The sequence below is a fragment of the Rhopalosiphum maidis genome, chromosome 4, assembly GCF_003676215.2.
Source record: "Rhopalosiphum maidis isolate BTI-1 chromosome 4, ASM367621v3, whole genome shotgun sequence".
NCBI classification, from domain to species: domain Eukaryota; kingdom Metazoa; phylum Arthropoda; class Insecta; order Hemiptera; family Aphididae; genus Rhopalosiphum; species Rhopalosiphum maidis.
This window is the reverse complement of record NC_040880.1, coordinates 27,587,905-27,602,345: the sequence shown is the minus strand read 5'-3', so window position 1 is coordinate 27,602,345 and position 14,441 is coordinate 27,587,905. Positions and strand designations below refer to the sequence as shown.

The following is a 14,441-nucleotide window of genomic DNA, read 5'->3' as shown; positions in this document are numbered from 1 at the left end:
CATTACGCGATTAGTCCTACTTGCACCATTAAGTAATTGTACTCAAATATAAAAGTCGACTGTCGAGACATCATTCCAAATGACTTCTATAAAATAATTACTTACTAAAAAGTAAAAAGTAAAGATCAGATTTTGCGTAATATAATGCACGTTCATACATTTATAAGCAATTACATGCTGCAGTAAATGGGTTTGATTTTATTAGTAATAAGTAATAATAATCCTGTACGTAACTTTGTGACATGTGTGATGATCGGCGGTGCAGTGGTGGTAATGCTGAGTGCGCAAAGTCGAGGAATATGTTTGTAAAAGCCGTTTCTCAAGCTTAACATAGACTATATTATGAAATTTATGAACTAACATTTCATAATATGGACTGTTACTACATCGTCAATAATAGTAATTTTTAGTTTATGATTTTGGGATACGCAAACTTGAACACGTTTTGGTCAAGGCACAGTTTACTTATTTTGTGGGCTCGTTTGTCAACTAACAAAAATTAGTCAAATAAAAAGTACTTAACTAAATGTATATATGTATTTAAATCTAATATCACCGCAAAATATTACATACGTCAAATAAATTCTTTATAAGTTTTTTTTGTTTTGAGTAAAATTATCTATAATTATTTTATAGTAAAATTATCAATATTTTTTAAGCTACGAAGGGAATATGTAATTTAAATTGTGCTGTTATACAAAATGGAAAAATGTTATTAAAAATTAATAGTTTTATATTATTATCGTTTATTATTAGGTTTTTCCAATGTATTATATAAAATATTTTTATTAAAATTACTATGCATCTTAAACATATACCTATACATAGCCCGATATAGGTACCTACGTGTAAACATATGTTATGCATTAAAATAATATAAACATATAATAATGTAGGAGGTATTTAATTTAAATTTTAACATTCCAGATTGGTTTTAAACAAAGAAAAAAATACTTTTGTGTCGCCCCATACCCTCCTACCCATAAATCGAGTCCTGTGCGGATCGTATAGATGCATATTTTGTGTATAGTTCACCGCTTTTATCATTTCAAACCCAGTGGACTGTACAGGTACAGTTTCATAAATCTAAAACCCAGTCGCGTACCTAGTCTTATTGTTAGACATTCTTGAGGAATTCATTATAAATAATCATATAACTGCAATAATTTTTATTTTCAATCCGACCTAATATTATATTATTATCAGTTTTATTAACGTACAACTACAATCATTCTTTCATTAGTAAGCTAAAGTCAGCAGTATTACACTTGAGATATTGAGCAAGTTTACGGTCAACCTCGTCGGTTGGTTTTAGTTTGCATTATTTATACCGTGGGTGGTGCTTGTGTGGTGAGCAAAGTTGTACCCTAAAGCATATATACTGACTCAAACTATAAACCAAGTGTTAATTATATGGATTATGGATAGAAATGGTGAAATTCAGTGTATACTTACGATATTTCAAAGGACACCACCGATTACAAATTGAACTGTTTTTGTGAGGGCGCAGCAATTGAGGGATAAAAAATATTTTAAGAAGGATAAGAGATGTATAAACTTGAACCCAATCATTTTTTTTTTTTATTCCAAACATTCCTGTAGTTATGTTTAATGTTTTTTAAAGCAAAGTAAGCTAGTAGGTACCTAGTACCTACTAGGCTCGGATACGAGGGAGGCCATGGGAGCGATGCCCCCCCCCCACAAATCACGAAAAAAATCAATTTACTTAATTAATATGTCAAACGATGAAAAAAATTAAATTTTTTTATAGTTTAGGATCTTATATTTAGTTTTTATTTACATTAAATAATAATAAATACATTGTTTAGCGGATAGTTTTATTTATAATTCTGTAATTTCCAATTGTGCCAACTGACGACGTTACGGATGCCGAACGAAATATTAGAATTAGATCATTTGCAGGCTCATTAATATATGTGGCTCGCGTACACAGTCATGTCGGCCACCCCTATTATATATAAATGCCCCCTCCCCTAATAATTACTCTGGATTCGCGCCTGGTACCTACTAATATGTTAAAAAACAGTATAGGTATATAATAATAATAATAGTTCAGCAGACATCTCTATCAGAACGTTGCGCGTCGCAGGGAAATATTAGAAAGCCAATGGTGACCAACATTATATAAATATTATGCTTATTTTTAAAAATTAATATAAAAATATGCATTTGTGTTAATTTTAAAATTAATTACGTCGTATAATAACACCGTTGTAAATTATTCTAAAATACTAAATTGAATCAATCGACAAACACAAGCGTGCAGTTTTAAATTAAAATACATATTTAAGTTTTTATAAAACGATCCGGTTCGAATGAAATGATTCAAACATTACCTACCTACCTGTTTTTAGCCAGAGTGAAATTTGATCTGTAAATGTTAAATTTGTTTGTTTCGAAATACCTTTTGAATTTCGTACAGTGATGATGTGACCCCTTCTACATGTTATTGCTAACACATTTTAATGATTTGATAATTTAAATATTTTTCACAGCATAATAGATGAAATGTAACTATCCGCAGTAATGTCATTTAAATTCTTAAAATGAATTCATAGTTGTATATTAGATACCAACTACCAGGTACTTAAATTATATTAGTTTGTGTACAAATTTAATAAGAATCTACCTCCAATAGGTGTGATAAGACTTTATCAAAGATAATTGGTTGCATATTAAAAAACTGGACCAAACAATTTTCCAATGAGCCAATTTTTTCTATCGCAATTTTAATGTATACCTAATAAAATAGTATAGATAACTAAAATGTTGAAGATAAGCAATTAAGTTATACGTATTCTAAAACAACATCTTTTATATGTAATAAATAATAAATTAATAACTAATAGCATGTTTCAGCAAACTGCAATGATTATAGTTCCAAGAAATATAATACCTAATACAAATAAATTTATTAAATATCCAAATAGTAATAATTGGCCGTCACAATAAATTAACAGAATTATATAACCATTCAATTTTTTTCTGATAATTTAAACCAGTGTATTATTATTATATGTATTATTGGTTAATTTAGGATATTTGCTAATTTTCTACTAACTGTTGGAAAAAACTATGACTAAACAATATTTAACATTTTACATGGATTCTAATGTCTATAATTAAAATGAATGACAATAACTTAAAATATATTTTATAACCAAAATTTGGGTCATTTGTTTATATTTTTGGCTTGACATAAAATTTAGCAATACTATGAAAATTCATGTCATATTACTACAATTTCAAATGTGAAAGTGCTTGGTTTTTTATTGTTTATACTAGCTTTTTTCTGCTCTTGACTAATTAAATTAATGTTTATTTATCAAAATGTATCAATATAAATAAAACTATAAATGTAATCTTTATAAACTTACCATCCAAATCCAATAGGTATTAGGTATTAATCAGTTTTTTACTCAACAATGGCTATCAATCAGATGATAGTAAATTAGTAAGAGTACTGAACCTAAGTGATATATTATATAAATATAACTATAATTATTATTAGAAACAATATTATATTCAATAAATTATCATAGTAAAAAACAAATGTATAACAAAAATATATAGAATTTAATTTAAAAATTGTTTAAAACATAAAAAATGCTAAAATAATTTGTTAATGTTTTTTACAGATCCTGTCAATAAATAAATGTATGATACATATTTATGTATAATGTATATATAAAAAAAATCCCAAACTATAGTTTAATGAAATTATATAATGCTAAAAAAAATTGTAGTGGCTTCAAAAAATAATTGACTGTATTTTGTACACATCATGATTCATTATTCCATATATTGTGTTTTTGTTGAGCATCCCGAATCTTTTTCTCTTAAAAATCGAATAAACAATTCAATATATATTGTCAATAAAGGTTAATAAATTAAAATTACCTTTAGCATTTGCCAACAATGTACGTTCAGCATTTATAAGATCTGCTGATACATTCATTTTTAATCCTAAAGCACTACTCACTAGTCGTCTAGCCATTGCAGTACAGGTTTTAGGCCTAGTTGCTGGAAGAGGAACAACTGTAGCAGCTCTAAGCTTTGATTCTTTGATAGCATTCTTAAGAGGTCTAGTTTTCACTAGTGCTAATGGTGTGTTCAATGCTTGATCAGCTATTTAAATATTATAATTTATAAATACAAAAATATCAACCTTAAAATAAGTTCTTTGATATTTACCTAAATTTGGACTTTCAAATACTGCTAATGCATGTGTGTCATCCACCCAAATAATTTCAAAATGGTTTTTACGAAATGCAGCAAATTGATTCATTAGATCAATTGTTTTCAATTCAGAAGAAAAACCATACACTTCAATAACACACTCACCATCGCCTGAACGTTCTTCAACTGTTTGATAACTGCGATAATCCTCTTTTGCACATTGGACTTGAACTTTACCAATATTAGAAACTAACTAAAAATAAGAAAACAAATAAAAATATATATATATAAGTTTTTAAGTATAAAAATGAAAATAACAGTATAATTATTATTAATATTAATATTTAATTATGTATACAATTTTTTTTTTTTTAATTGTAAATAATAAATACATTTAAGAATTATTTCATAGATTTTACAAAATTTTAAATTCAAATAAATACATTTTAAAATTTCTATTTAAAAAAAAAAAGTAAGATCCTACCACAAAATAAATATTTAACTGGACTATTGTGGTTTTTAAAATATTTATCGGTGTACTGTTTTTTCAGCTTTAATAGTACCATAATTATTAGATAAATTTACAATAAAATTATTTTATAAGTAAATAAATGAATTCAGATACATAAAAATTTTTATTTTTAATTATTAAGTTCATAATTTCTTAAATAATAAGAAGTTTAAAAGCAGATTTTTTTAAATGATTATCACTGTGTTTATATAGATTAATTTAAAATCAAGATGTTGTAGAATTAGACTGGAAGTCTAATCCTTGTAGGATTTACTTGTTAAAAACATAAAATATTCGCATCAAACTTAAGACTATTCTATGAAAAAAAAATTTCTTAAACATTAATTATTTTTTAAATAATAAATATCTTACATTAAATGAATGTAATCATACATACGGTAAACTATGTATGATAATTATACTTAGTTTGACATTGAACATACAAATTGTGAAATTAAAAATATTTTTAAGCCAACTATAACTGATATAATGCCATAAAGTAATATAATAACTCACTTCTTTCATAAGCAATGGATGTATATAATCATCTTCTTTATCATACATATCTTCCCAGCTACATTCATCTACATCTAAAATTTTTTTCTTTTCTTTTTTCTTTTTTTTTTTCTTTTCACTTTGCTGGGCAGTCAATTTTTCATTTTCATTTTTAGAATAACTGCTATCTAAATCTGTTAAAGGACTACTTGTGAAACTATCATTTAAACAATAGTGAGGACAATTTGTATCATGTTCTTCTTCTAATGCTATTTCAGATACACCAGAAAAAACCACTTCACTTCCTTTATGCGTGTCGTGCGATTGGTTATTACTATAAGAAATATCTGAAATGTTATCATCAACTTTCAGATCTATTAGTTTTCTAGTTTTTTGAGATACCAATACATTATTAGCTGTTATCTTTTCATTAATATCTGATACTTGAAAGTCAGGTAAATCAACTGATTTAGAATTTTGAATACTTGTACAACTGACATTGTCACCTCTTGTTAAATCACGATTGTCAAACACAGTTTCTACAATATTAGACTCTATTTCATTATGGTCTAAATTGGGATTTTCAATATTAATTATTTTGTTTGTTACAGAAACATTTATATTATTTTCTTTAATATCTACTGAATCTGGAAGAATACTAGTAGATAAAGAATCTGAAAACTGAGATGACGTATCAAAATATGAAGTTTTAAATTCATTATTAACATCATTAATTAACATGTCATTTGATAAGTCTACAAATTTAAATGAATCTAAAGATGCTAATATAATATCATTATGTTGATTATGATTAGATAGTGATATTGAACTTTTCGTATCTTTTGAATGTAATATGTTGCTTGGATCATCTTGAATTCTTGAATTAGCATCAGGTTTATTTGATGCAGTTGAATCTGAATTACTATTTTCGCTGCTAGTTTTGGAGCCAGTAGTATTAGCTAATCCCCTAAGTGCTTTTGGTACATAAATAGGAATATCTGGCCTTTTACTTTGTTTGCGCTGATTAGATCTGCAATATGTATATAATTATTTATAATATGAATTAGATTTTACAACTAAAATAATTGATGAAATTGACATTACCTTGTACTTGGATCTAATTTTTTAGGCTTAAGTGACTGAAATAATCGTTCTTGGGCCTTCCTTTCATTAGGGGTTCTATATGCTCGATGTATACTAGAATTATTTTCATCATGCTTTTCAGCACCTTCCAGTTCTATTTCACAATACCTATTAACCAAATTTGTTACTAAATTTTAAAATATTTATTTAGCATAAAATATTATATTATTATTATACTACTTATTTTGCACTGCTAAGCAAAAATACTGTAAAATCTAATAAATTAGTTTTGAGAAAAATGCAGTTTTGTATTTTTTATTATATTATACTTTTATTATTTGTTAGTCTAGTTGATTTAGTATAAAACATATCTACCTTCATAATTTGTTTGACAAAGAATAAAATAAACTAACAGTTTACAAGTATTATTCGCTTATTATACAAATAAGTTATTTTTATGTTATTACTTTTATTTACAAAGGATAAACACCATAAATAAATTGTACGACATTATTGCTGGAAACATTATCTAACTCAACTAGACATAGAAGTGTTATATGAAAAAGCCGTATCTATAAAAATATTTACTGTGTTTATGCTTAGTAAGTATAAGAAACTATGTTCTTACTTAGTACTTCTATTTTTTATTTTTTTATTTTTTTTGTTACCTACAGCGTTTTCAAAAAAAGATAATTGAGTTTATAAACTATTCAATATAATTTCAGGGTATTTTTTCTATAAATATTGTATAAAATAGATAAATCTATCAGATGCCGTATCTAACTCATTTTTTAATTTTTTTTTAAGTTACGGCACTTTTTCTTAGCAGAACAGTATTATACATTAATAGTATTAACTCTTTTAGAAGTCTAAATAATAAATAGAAAAATATTTTAATACTATTAAATTCAGTATATACAAGCTAATTTACATTACCTACATAATTAATTTAATTTTAATTATAAATATTGTTTATACAATTATGTTTATTACAATTTAACTATAATATAATCAATATATAAGTAATGTAAGTAATGTAGTTATCATATTTAATAAAATTTAAATTATATTTTGAACAGGTATTTACAATCAATTAATTTCCATATGACAAAGACACAATAGTAATTTTAATTTATTAAGAAATAGTTTTAACTAATTAATTATTACAATATTAGGATGGATTTTTAACTATTTTTTGAACATACGCCTCTACTTTTCTGATCTTAAATTTAAATATTATAAAACAATTTGTTTAATATACCTAATCACATTAATAGAAAATATTAAATACCAAAGCACTTTTTTTAATTAAAAAATTTGCCCTAAACAATCAAAAACATATCTCATTTGTTAATAATTATATCTATTTAAATCCATTTTTTTAAAACATTGTGTCTAGATGCTTAATTACTACATGAATAAATGAATAAAGAACATCTTCATTTGTATATTATGTTACTTTGTACTATAGACATATACTTAATTGACCTCATTTTAATCTATCCTGTGTTATGCTTTTTTCAATGTTTATTCTTAAAATATTAATAGTTTGTTATAAATGTATTTTAATGTTTAATAATCTAAATTTGCTGAAAGTTGGTCGAACATTTTCTTCTTAGTTTAATATTACAAAATTATTTGGAGGAGTGCAAAAACATCTTGATTTCAGAATTCAAGTTTCACTTGACCAAAATATCCACAAAAATAAAAATGTATTCTAAACTTTAAAATATTATTTAATAAAATCAAATTACTCTCAAGATGGAATTTTTAAAAAGTGTAACAATAAACAACTATAATCCACATTATAAGTATGTGTACCTATTAATTATTAAATTATATTTTATACATAAAAATCATTATCTAGAAATTTGAAGTATAGCTGTCCAATATTCATATATGTTAGTTACTATTAAAGGCTATAGATTGAAAATAGCACGTATTGATAAAAACCATGTTTAAAATGTTATTTATAAATCTACCAAATCAGTGTTGATTAACTTACAAGCCAAATCAGAAATGATTGAGTAAAGAGTTAAAAAATGTCTAATTATAAAACTCCAAATTGTTGGTACTGGACAGCTGTTACTTTATCAACCAACCAGTGGCGAATCCAGAGGGGGGCGATTGGGGCAATCGCCCCCCCCCAACCCCCGTTCACTCAAAAAAAATAGTTTAAGTCCCTGATTTTAGTTTTTGACGTAATTATACTTCAAGGGTAACAAAATTATAATGATATATTTTTTTATTACTATTATCTACTATAAAAAATATTTTTTTTGTTCTGTACGAGACTATGGAAAGTAACATATGAATGTACCTAAATAAATATTTTATCAAAATTAATGTGTGGCTTTTAAAAATTGTCCTCCCCCTGTTATCTTGGTCTGGATCCGCCCCTGCAACCAACAATGATTAAACATCTAGACACTGAGTTTTTAAAATCTTTACTGAATTAAATACAAAAAATGTCATTCTGTAAAAACCGACAGTATACATAACACATGAATAAACAAGTGACAAATATTTTATCAAGATATAGAATTTAAATTTTTAACTTACATTGGTTTAAGAGAAGAATGATAGACAACCAAGCGTCTTCCGTAGCTACTACCAATTGATATGGTGTTCAATTCATTAAAAAATGTTTGCACTAGAGTATGCACTAAAAACCGATTACGTGCGCTCACTGGAGGAAAAATAAGTACCACGTTTCTAAAACACAAACAAACAAACAACCAAAAAATAAAATATAAAATTATTACTGAAGTTTACCAATCAAGTTTCCAAGGCAAATGGATTTATGAAGTTACCAACATTTTGTTTTTTAAAATGAAGGTGTTCATATAACGTTTAACATCGGCCAAGGCTGTCTCCAAAAACGAACATTCACCTACTCGCAGGTTCAATATATCTAATGACTCCATAAGTACAAAAAACACATTGACGGCGGAATTCGAAATCGTGTTTGGTACATTTATAAAAAAAAATTCACTAAAACGTAAAAACTAAAAACAAACGTTGAATGCGCCTTTGACGGATTTGAGGATATTTACGATTTACTCGATTTAGTATTTAATGAAAAAATGATAATTACATGCTGAAGTCGAACGATGTAAAAACATAATAGATATAATACATATATGTGCGATACGAGAGAGTGCTTGTGCTTTCGCGATATAACACAAAATCGTGCGGAAAATAGAAATATTATCGTTGATTATGGCATTATCCAAACAAAAACCTCAACTTTTAAAGCCTTGATAAGGGAGTTATCAAACATATGGTTGGCTGACAACCTTTCACGCGACCTTAGCGTTACCCATGACAATACAATATATATATTATAAATTCATGCCATATTGCCGTTACCGATGAACAACACCACTACAACAGAACAGTTATGAGTTATACAATTGTTAATTGTTACAGTAATATAGTTAATAATGTATAAGTAATAACTAATAGCATCGATTAATTACAAATACTGATCTATAAATGAATTTGATGTACACTATGCAGTATTAATAGTAGTGCCATGTATCAATGTATCATTGCGTATATATTGTACATAATTATTTTTATATTATAAAACACCACGGTTAAAAATATACTTGGACCTAACAACTGGGTTATTCGATTACGTCAAGGAATCCAAATTTCACGTTAAGGGGTAATGCATCGATGTAGTTTGAAGTGGCCAGTGGAAGGGAAGGACAGTTGACCTGACATTTTATACTTTTTATAGTGTAGATCTTAGATAGTGAAATCACAGAATAAATATTGTACATGATCTAAGATATAGGTAAAGTCGGTAAAGATATCATTTTGGCCCCTGTTTTAACTTTTAAGATATAATTTATTAAATCTTATTTTCATAATTTTTTTGTGTACGTTTTTTGTTAACTACTCATTTTATATTTGTTATTAAAATATTTTTATTTTAGTACTCAACTTGAAATATTTACATTTAACTCATTTAAGCATTTAACACAATAACACCAATGTCATGGTTCTATAAAATTTCTACGACTAATTGCTACATAATGTTTACATGTATAGATTTATTATTGATAAATTATTTCAGGAGTAGAAAAGTGTCACATTTCCCCACACAATATTACTCCAAGTCCAAGATGTCAATGCCGTAAATCCATAATGTTTGATATGCAACATAATATCAGAAATACCTAGCAATATTTCGTATTAATATTATTTATAGTTTAAATCAGTGGCACCCACAGGTTTTCCGTGAACCAGTGCGGCAGTGCAATTATAATATTATAGGACTCCCAAATTTATTTTTTGATACTCAATTCAAAATGGTTTTCTAAATGCTACAGTGTATTAGCTATAATGCATAACATATATTGTATATAACTTATCTATACTAATTTTGCTTACTTCGAGGTCCAAAGGTTGAATCACAATGTAGATAAAATGTAGTGTTATTTAGTTATATCTATATGAATTGGACAACGGTGAGAGTATAAAAGTCAAGAAAATAGATATATATTTTGTTGTAACAATTTTGTTCATTTACTACTACAGTGGTATTTTTCATCACTGCTATGTTAAATATTAAATTTTCAACTGGAAAAATAATAGATAGAAATTGAAAAATTTACTTGTTTATAAAGTTTCAAATATTTGACTTTGCTTAAGAGGATTTACATTAACCTTTTAGTTTACCATCAATCGGTAATACTAGCTACTTGATAAGTATTTTTTAACTAGATACATGTTTACTTTAAGTTTCCAACATTTAACTGCCATCATGATATTGTAGGAGTTAAGTCAGTTGAAATAGGTACTTTTTCATTGAAGAATCTTTAAAATTGATAAAGATTAAAGGGCATTTTTCAATATTAACAAGAAATTAATAACAACTGATTGAATGAACAGATACTTTTAATATATTCTAGGTATAGAAAAATGAAAATTAAAGTACACAGTTTAAAAGTTATACATATGTGTATTATTTACCTGATAAAAACTTAGATAACTTAAATTGAATACGGCTAGTAGAGTAGAACACTAACAGCTATTTACTATTGTAAGCTATTTTTATAGTTCAATTGAAAATTGTTGTTGGATACCTATACAAAATACACATTATTATTATCAGTTAACAAACAATGATTGCTATACCTATTAAAATAATTGGTAGAATATATTTTTTATGGCAATGAAGCCATAAAGCCATAAAGGTACGTTATGAATAAATTCAATTGGATTAAATTCGACCAATTTGATTTATACTTAATACATATAATTGATTAAAAATTAAATTGGATTAAATTCGACCAATTTGATTTATACTTAATACATATAATTGATTAAAAATTCAAATGTAAGTACTGTAAATAAATCAATAATTACTCAACCTATTTAATTTAATTTTTATTTATTTATTTATTTATTTATTTATTTATTGTACTTAAGAAAATGTAGACATTTTTTTTTTTTCATTAAATAACAAAATAACTTTAAGGTAAAATATTTAAAACGTATTATTTTATTATTGTAATACTTTAACTGAATACATTATTAAAAACATCTAAAAAATGTATTTAATATTTTTTATTAAAAACAAATTTATTAAGAACAATGTAGATATAGGTTCTAATTAAAAATCATTTTAACAGAAAAAAATATACAAAATATCTTAGAATAATAAACTTATTATTTGTTTATATTTTAATTAAAAATATTATTATTATGTCCAAAATAAAATACTGAAAGCCATTGCAATACAACAAAATGATACATATGGACTTTTCCGTTCTCCAATTCTTGCCAATTTCCAAAATGTTCCTAATGGCCTAAAAAATAACAATGTAAACATTAATATTATTATAAAGACATGTATACATAAAACTATAAAAGTATGTATCCATTACATGTAAATCTTAAACTAAATTGTGTACTTAAACCTTTTAATAGCATCATATCCAATATGTATTTTTATCTAAATTTTGGGTGGCCATTTATTCCAGATTTTCTAGTGTTTTTAACTAGAATAACTCATGTTTCAATAAAATATTTTGGGATTTGGTGTTGTTACCATGTTTGACTATTAACCTAATAAATAGTTATGTCCCAGAATTTTTCTTGAGTACAATAGATTTTAATATTTTTCATTTTTTATTAATGTTTATTGATAATTTTCAATTAATAGTTAAGTAATTACACACAAAATATGCATATTAAACAATTAACACATAAAAAAATGGTAAAATAAAATAATGATAAGTTCATAAATGTACATATAATTTCAAAGTTAAATACAGCAAACATTTTTACCAGCCCATTTGCTTACATAAATATGTGATCATTTAGTTATATCTATGCCTACTGAATTGATAAAATTGTATTTATCTTTTAAAAAAAATGTAAATAAAATTTTCAATTTCACATGGATTTGAGCAGATGGCCCCAATCTGTTCTATATGGCCAGCAACATCACATTAGTTATAAACTATAATTTGGTCAAGTAAGACATTTTTCCCAGATTTTATAAAATTTAATCTGGCCCCCCTAATCTAAACAGAATAATGAAGTAAATATCATACCTAACAAATATTGGTGGGTTAAACTCATTATAAGTGAAAGTTATCAGATATAAGAAAATTATATTAAAATTAATAAACCGTAACAATAGAACAATAGAACAACAGTTTTAGATTAAAACTATACATAAAAAAAATAAAGCAACTATGTCAAAATCAACTATACTGGCCTACTGTTTTTTAATAAAAAATTTACAATTTATGACATGATCTATTAGCAGGGCCAGCGCTACCTTTTGCGAGGCTCTAGGCAAAACTTATTTAACCAATAACCATAGTCACCTATAACCTTTAGGACATTTGTGTAATTAAAAGCGCGAGGCCCTGGACAAATGCCTCGCTTTGCCTCCCCATAACGCCGGCCCTGTCTATTAGAATCAATAATATAGTGTGATATCATAATATAATATTATTACAAATCCTTTTATTTTCAAAATCAATAAAAAAAATACATTTTTATACCACGTTATTAAAAATGTAGAGATACCATGTTTTTGAGAAGTAATGGATCAACATATAAATATGTAATACGAGTATAACTAGTATGAGGTACTTGGCTTATCTAAAATTTCAAATTGACTATTTAGTAACCGACAGAACACACTTGTATAAATTGTACAAGTTATTCATCATATAAAAATGACTACTAAACAAATATTTTCACAGACTTACAATATCACTTATTTATTTTTAGAAAAATAGGTCAAATTATTAAGAATATTATATAACACTTTTGAATGGTATTCTCAATTGTATTCTAAGCATAAGTAAAGTAAAAACATATTATTTATTTATATTCTTTCTTTAAAATTAAACTAGTTCCAGGGTGCATGAACAATCAAAAAACATTTAATGAATCAATAGTGAGCTAATGGTCCCTTAAACACGATAAAATGATAAATATGTGAATTTCTAGTGCCTACGTATTCAAATACAAATTATTTGCCATATTTTGTTAATCAAAAAATATTATTTTATATTTATTGAAAATATTTTAATAGATTTTGTTTACATAACTACTAAATTTTTAAATTTTTAAAACTATTCAATGTATTACAATAATGAACAAATGATTAAAATAAAATGTATTAAAATTTAAATTAATAATATTTATTTATCTTACCCAACTTTATTCCTGTCAATAATACTTGGTAATAACTGCCTTAAATAAGTACATGTACAAATAGACAATAATAAAATTGTCAATAGACTTTGTAAATTGAATATCGCCAGCTAAAATCAAAACATTGATGGTTAATGAATAATGGTTATACCAAATAAAATTAATTAATTAAATAATATATTGCAAATATTTTTTACCATGTTTACAGCTTTAAATTATTTTTTATCTCAAAATCAATGCGAAAACTATTATTCAAGCTCAATTTAAATTTAATTTTTAAAACTGAACGTCGGAGTCATCACTTATCACTTATCATTCGTCAACAATACAATTTAGTTGCATGGATTAATGATACATAACATTGATAAGAAAACTATACACAATCACGATTTGAGATAGTATTATCACAAAATAAATGAATTTCATCTATTCTGTACTTTAACTGTGATTGCACCTA

At 25.5% G+C, this 14,441-nt stretch overlaps 2 protein-coding genes across 3 annotated transcripts; both read right to left on the bottom strand.

Moving 5' to 3' along the window:
- Positions 1–3,665: 3,665 nt before the first annotated feature.
- Positions 3,666–9,525, bottom strand: LOC113547797 (coiled-coil domain-containing protein R3HCC1L). 2 transcript variants are annotated; one of them, XM_026948298.1, is made up of 7 exons: positions 9,065–9,525; positions 8,852–9,004; positions 6,311–6,457; positions 5,228–6,236; positions 4,216–4,453; positions 3,922–4,149; positions 3,666–3,859 (listed from the first exon to the last, which is right to left on the bottom strand). In XM_026948298.1, coding segments are annotated over exons 2-7 (1,680 nt in total). In that variant the 5' UTR covers positions 8,854–9,004; positions 9,065–9,525; the 3' UTR covers positions 3,666–3,803. The 2 variants fall into 2 exon arrangements, with proteins under 2 accessions (XP_026804099.1, XP_026804098.1); XM_026948297.1 differs by having other exon boundaries at positions 9,107–9,525.
- A 2,410-nt stretch (positions 9,526–11,935) lies between these two features.
- LOC113548833 (protein kish-A) lies at positions 11,936–14,339 on the bottom strand. Its single transcript, XM_026949916.1, has 3 exons — positions 14,182–14,339; positions 13,985–14,094; positions 11,936–12,114 (listed from the first exon to the last, which is right to left on the bottom strand). Exons 1-3 carry the CDS (start codon positions 14,182–14,184, stop codon positions 12,009–12,011), a joined length of 219 nt encoding a protein of 72 aa, XP_026805717.1. The 5' UTR covers positions 14,185–14,339; the 3' UTR covers positions 11,936–12,008.
- Positions 14,340–14,441: the final 102 nt, after the last annotated feature.